At 50.9% G+C, this 5,281-nt stretch overlaps 1 protein-coding gene across 1 annotated transcript; it reads right to left on the bottom strand.

Annotated features, from left to right (window-relative positions):
• Positions 1–400: 400 nt before the first annotated feature.
• Positions 401–2,016, bottom strand: LOC125535295 (E3 ubiquitin-protein ligase SGR9, amyloplastic). Its single transcript, XM_048698353.1, is given in 3 exon segments — positions 401–1,320; positions 1,322–1,412; positions 1,415–2,016. Coding segments are annotated over 3 exon segments (870 nt in total). The 5' UTR covers positions 1,704–2,016; the 3' UTR covers positions 401–830.
• Between the last annotated feature and the right edge of the window lie 3,265 nt (positions 2,017–5,281).

Below are 5,281 nucleotides of genomic sequence, written 5' to 3' on the forward strand. Positions count from 1 at the left end.
GCATGTGAAGGTGTGTCTCTGGCGGATCTGTTTTTCGGTAGATTTGCTCGGATCTTTTTGTCGCTCGTCTATGTTCGTGTGTCTTCTGGTTGTATCCTTCCAATCTAAGCTACTCTTCATCGATGGCGGTTGTCGTTCTGGTGCACTGGTCCCACGGGGTTTTAGCATGACGACTTTCCGACTGTCTACTACAACAAGTTTGCTCGACTCCGGTGAGGGAGGGACGATGATGGCGGCATGCCTCCGGCGTGTAGTCGTCGCTAGATAGTCTATGAATCTGGATATAATTCTTTTATTATTTTTGATGTTCGTTATACTACCGTGATTGGAAATGAATAGATAGGGTGTTTTAAAAAAATTACTCCCGCGAAGTGACCGCAGTAGTACGATCTTACAATAATTCACATGTACATTTTCTTTTTTTTTAGAAATATCCACACGTACATGATGCATGTTGTTGGAGGCGCCAACATCATCACCAAGAAGCCTAAAAAGCAGCAACTAGGCTGCAAAACGACGATACCTACCTTCTCCCCCGAAACCTGCTTCGGATCCACCAAAGCTAACACAAAACTAAACCCACATTTTGCATTGTGATGATACGGCATGATGAGCCTTAATTACGAGTATACATTCGATCCCATTCCATTTGTTTATGTACCTAACAGTAATCCTGCACCATTATTCGGCACGCGGGCCCACCAAAGCCATCGCCATCCACACGAATCTGACACCAGTACTTGCAACTGGAGAGTGGAGACCGGGACAGGCGAGCACGTCCAAACGCACGTCCCGTACGCGGGCCGCGCGCTCTGATCCAGCCGCCGCTGTCACGCACAGCCGCCGCTGTCTCCCGCCATCCTCTCGACCGCGCGCCACAGGCGCCGGGTCTCGGCGAGCGCGTCCTCCGCGGGCAGCTCGGCGCGGCAGCACGGGCAGGTGTTGCGGCGCGCCAGCCACCGCCGCGCGCACGGCCAGTGGAACCGGTGCCCGCACGGCCGCAGCACGCACACCTCGCCGCGCCCGGGCGCCATCTCCTCCCTGCAGATCGCGCACGGGGTCCCGTCCCCGAGCGCGGTCGGCAGCGCCAGCACTGTCGCGTGCGACGCACCTCCGCGCCCCACGCTGTTTTTGTTACCATCGCCACCGACGCCGGCAACGGCGCGGTCCTCCGAGACGACGTCCGCGAATCGGCGGCACTTGGCGGCCGCGTCGAGGTACGGCGCGACGGTGGCCCAGGGCGTGCCGCCGAGGCCGGAGATGGAGAGCGCGTTGCGCACCACGTCGTCGACGAGCAGCGCGTGCCAGTCCACGGGTGACGCGGAGGAGGCGGCCGGGGAGTAGGAGTCGCACATGGCCACGAGCAGGAGCGCGGCGTCGAGGTCGGGCGTCGGGAGGCGGAGGAGGTGGTGGGAGCCGTCGGGGGAGAGCGCCGGGAGCAGCATGAGGAGGGAGCGGAGGAGCACGCGGCCGAGCAGCGCGGCCTTGGCTGGGAGAGGCATGGAGCGGAGCCGCGCGAGGGCGCGGGCGAAATGCGGCGGGGAGAGGAGGAGGAACGCGAGGCGGCCGCGCTGCCGGCGCGCGTCCGCGCCAAGCGCCCGGACCAGCGAAGGGAGCCGCACGGCGGGAACGGATGAGAGGAGGGCGGCCATTATGGTTTCGGACGAGGAAAGGGTCGGCGAGTGGGCATGGCTGGCCTCCATCGGGATCGCGGGCAGCTTTGGAGAGAGCGGAGTGAGATGGTGGGAAATCTCTTTTTGCAGGACATTTATACACACTTCAAAGTTTTGGAGGGCAATGCAGCGTGTCTATGGGAACTTGTGTAAATCTGGACTGTAACACGTGTGGCCTTACATTGATACAGGGGCACAGTCGAAATCGTGGATCCACACGTCATTTCCGGACATGGCAAATCCGCTCTCTATACACCTGCGGGCGCATTCATAGACATCGTAACCAGTTCCTCATATTGTCGCACATCCACATGCCCTAAATGTGGATATTTAAACCATACGATTCATACACGTCGATCATACAATGTAAAAATTGTCCGTATTATTCAAAACAAAGAAAAACAAATAATAGTTTAACAAAAGGGACATGCCAAATTGAAATTCATGTCTGAGCGTGACAGATGACTCGCTTGCCGTATCACTTGTTGGTAGTGGCGGATCCAGGACCCAGATCAGGGGGCCTGGGCCTGGGCCTGGGGCGTGTAAAATACATACTTCAGTTACCGTGGCATTTTGGGCCGTGTAGCAACACCGTTGCGTACTGTAGCAGGCCTGGGCCTGGGGCGTGGCTCAATCGTAGCTCCGCCCGTGCTTGTCGGACGTCACCCATGCCGCCTGCTCCAAGGCCATGCTAGCATCCTGCTCCGCCTGCATCTGGGCTGTCCCGCTCGGCATGCATCCTTGCTGCATGCTTCGCCATTGCCACAGCCGCCCTCACCGACTTGTACTCCCTACGCTCGTTGATCTCCTTCTTCTTATCCATAAGCCACTTCTTTGCATATGCTCATCCAAAAGGGTTTCGTCCGCCAACATGATCTTCGCATCCTTCGCATCCCATGCGAATTGCAACCTTTCCTGCTCAAGCTCAATCTATCCAAATGTATTGTCCTTCTCGAGTTCCTATTTGATCGCGGCCTCTTGCTTCTCCAACTCGATCTTCTCCCTCTCAATATCCAGCTTCTTTTCTGTCCTCTTTCGGTCTCAATCCATCCTTTTCTTTTGCGCATCCAACATGAGTTTGTACCTCTCCTCTTTCTTGTTCTACCTTGCCGAAAAAACGCCCGCCCATGTGGACGACATTTTTGTAGCCGCGGCGTCACCAGAGTCCCTTACCTTCTCCCACTTCTTTCCCATGACTTGATGGTTATCCTTTTGTTGGGGAACGCAATAATTTCAAAAAAATTCCTACGCACACGCAAGATCATGGTAATGCATAGCAACGAGAGAGGAGAGTATCGTCCACGTACCCTCGTAGACCGTAAGAGGAAGCGTTATGAGAACGCGGTTGATGTAGTCGTACGTCTTCACGATCCAACCGATCCAAGTACCGAACGTACGGCACCTCCGAGTTCAGCACACGTTCCGCTCGATGATGTCCCACGAACTCCGATCCAGCAGAGCTTCACAGGAGAGTTCCGCAGCACGACGGCGTGATGACGGTGATGATGTTGCTACCGACGCAGGGCTTCACCTAAGCACCGCTACGATATGATCGAGGTGTGTAAGTGCATCTAGTGCCCCTTAGTGATTTTGGTGTATTGAAGACTTATAGGTTAACGGACTGATGCGTTTGCGAGTGTACACAGGTCTATAAGTATATGAGGAGTTTGATATTTACAGAGAAAGTCGACCCCTAAAAATGAAGTTCTTCGACTGAAGACTTTGGATTTCTGAAGACTTTCTGAAGACTTTGAAAGTGAAGAAATTGGTGTAATCCTGAAGACTTGGTATTCATTCGAGGAACATGAAGCATGAAGACTTATGTCTTCGTAGTTTCATTTTCTCTTTCTTGAGTCATAGAAAACATCGTACTGTTAAAGGGGGTCGAGGAAATACTAAGGAAAAATTTCCAAGTGATGCTCAACTCAAAATCCTACACCTACCAATCCCTTCGAGTGAAGCTATTGGAAATCTCATACAGTTCAGTCAATTTGTTCAGTGACAGAGACAAAATTCTTTTGGTCTCTGAGGAATTTGATCTGACTGAGGAGTTAGGAATTCGCCAGTGCGGATTGCCTACACAGTGAGGAACATGATAGCCCTAAGGAATTTGATACTCAAAATTCCGACCGTTGCTGTGCTATGCGTCAGTTGTCCCAAAATATCTACCCACCTAACGGTCATATTATTGAAGGGCATTTATGTCTTATCATGTCAGGCTGCTCCCTAGGCTATAAATAGCCGCCCCCCTACAACCACTAGCTGGTTGGCTGCTCCGAGAGAAACTGACACTTGTCATTTGAGAGCATACCATCCTCCGAGGACTTTGAGTGAAAATCATCAAGTGAGGAAAACCCAAATCCAAACACCTACAAACCCCAAGTGATTGAGCATCACTGAAGAGATTGATCCTGCGTGGATCCGATGCTTGTTACCTTTGAAGACTGTGCATCTTCCAGACGGTTAGGCGTCATGGTCTAGAGCATCCAAGAGGAAATTGTGGATCGCCGTGTGAACGAGTCTGTGAAGGTTTGGAAGTCACCTGAAGACTTACCCCGAGTGATTGGGCAAGGTCTATGTGACCTTAGCTCAAGGGGAATATGATGAGGACAGAGTGTCCTGAGCTGCGTGTTCAAGACTGGGTGTCCGGGACTGTGTGTCCTCAAGTTTAAATACCTAGCCGCCCTAACCAGACGTACAACTGTCACAACAGTTGGAACTGGTCTACCAAATCATTGTCTTCACCAAGCTACCTGGTTCCATTTACTCATTTCTGCATTGTGTGCTTGTTCATAGCTGTTTGAAGACTTTGACTGAAGACTTTCTCTATTTTCTCAGTTCAATTTCTTCAGTCTGTTTGTCTTAGCCTGTGTTATCATGTGTTTACGATTTCTGTACTCTGTGCTTGTTTTCATTTCTTCATGAAGACCATGCTCATGCTCTGTTATGTTTACTTATGAGTACTTATTCCGCTGCAAGTAGTTCTTCACTCAGGAATTTCCCCATCCTGAAATTCTTCAGTGAAGAATTCATAAAATCGCCTATTCACCCCCCTCTAGTCGATATAACGCACTTTCAATTGGTATCAGAGCAAGGTACCCCCTTGTTCTGTGTGATTTTGGTTTAACCGACTGGAGTTTTAGTTATGTCGACCGCAGGTATGATCAAGGTTTCTGCTGGGTGTCCTACCTTCAATGGGACGGACTACCCCTACTAGAAGAATAAGATGTGCATGCATCTTGAGGCAATTGATAACGATCTCTGGTACGTTGTGGAGAATGGTGTTCCCTTTGTCACTCCCACCATTGAAAGTGTGTTACATCGACTAGAGGGGGGGGGGGTGAATAGGCGATTTTTATGAATTCTTCACTAAGGAATTTGCAGGTGAGGAAATTCCTTAGCGAAGAACTACTAGCAGCGGAATAAGTACTCAAAAGTAAACATAACAGAACACAAGCATAGTCATCATGATGAAATGAAGATAAGCACATAGTACCGAAAGCGTAAGCACAGGATGAAGACAAACTGACTGAAGAAATTGAACTGAGGAAATTGAGAAAGTCTTCAGTCAAAGTCTTCAGACACAGATACGAACAAGCACTCAACAT

This window comes from Triticum urartu, chromosome 1 (assembly GCF_003073215.2).
Source record: "Triticum urartu cultivar G1812 chromosome 1, Tu2.1, whole genome shotgun sequence".
Lineage (NCBI taxonomy): Eukaryota > Viridiplantae > Streptophyta > Magnoliopsida > Poales > Poaceae > Triticum > Triticum urartu.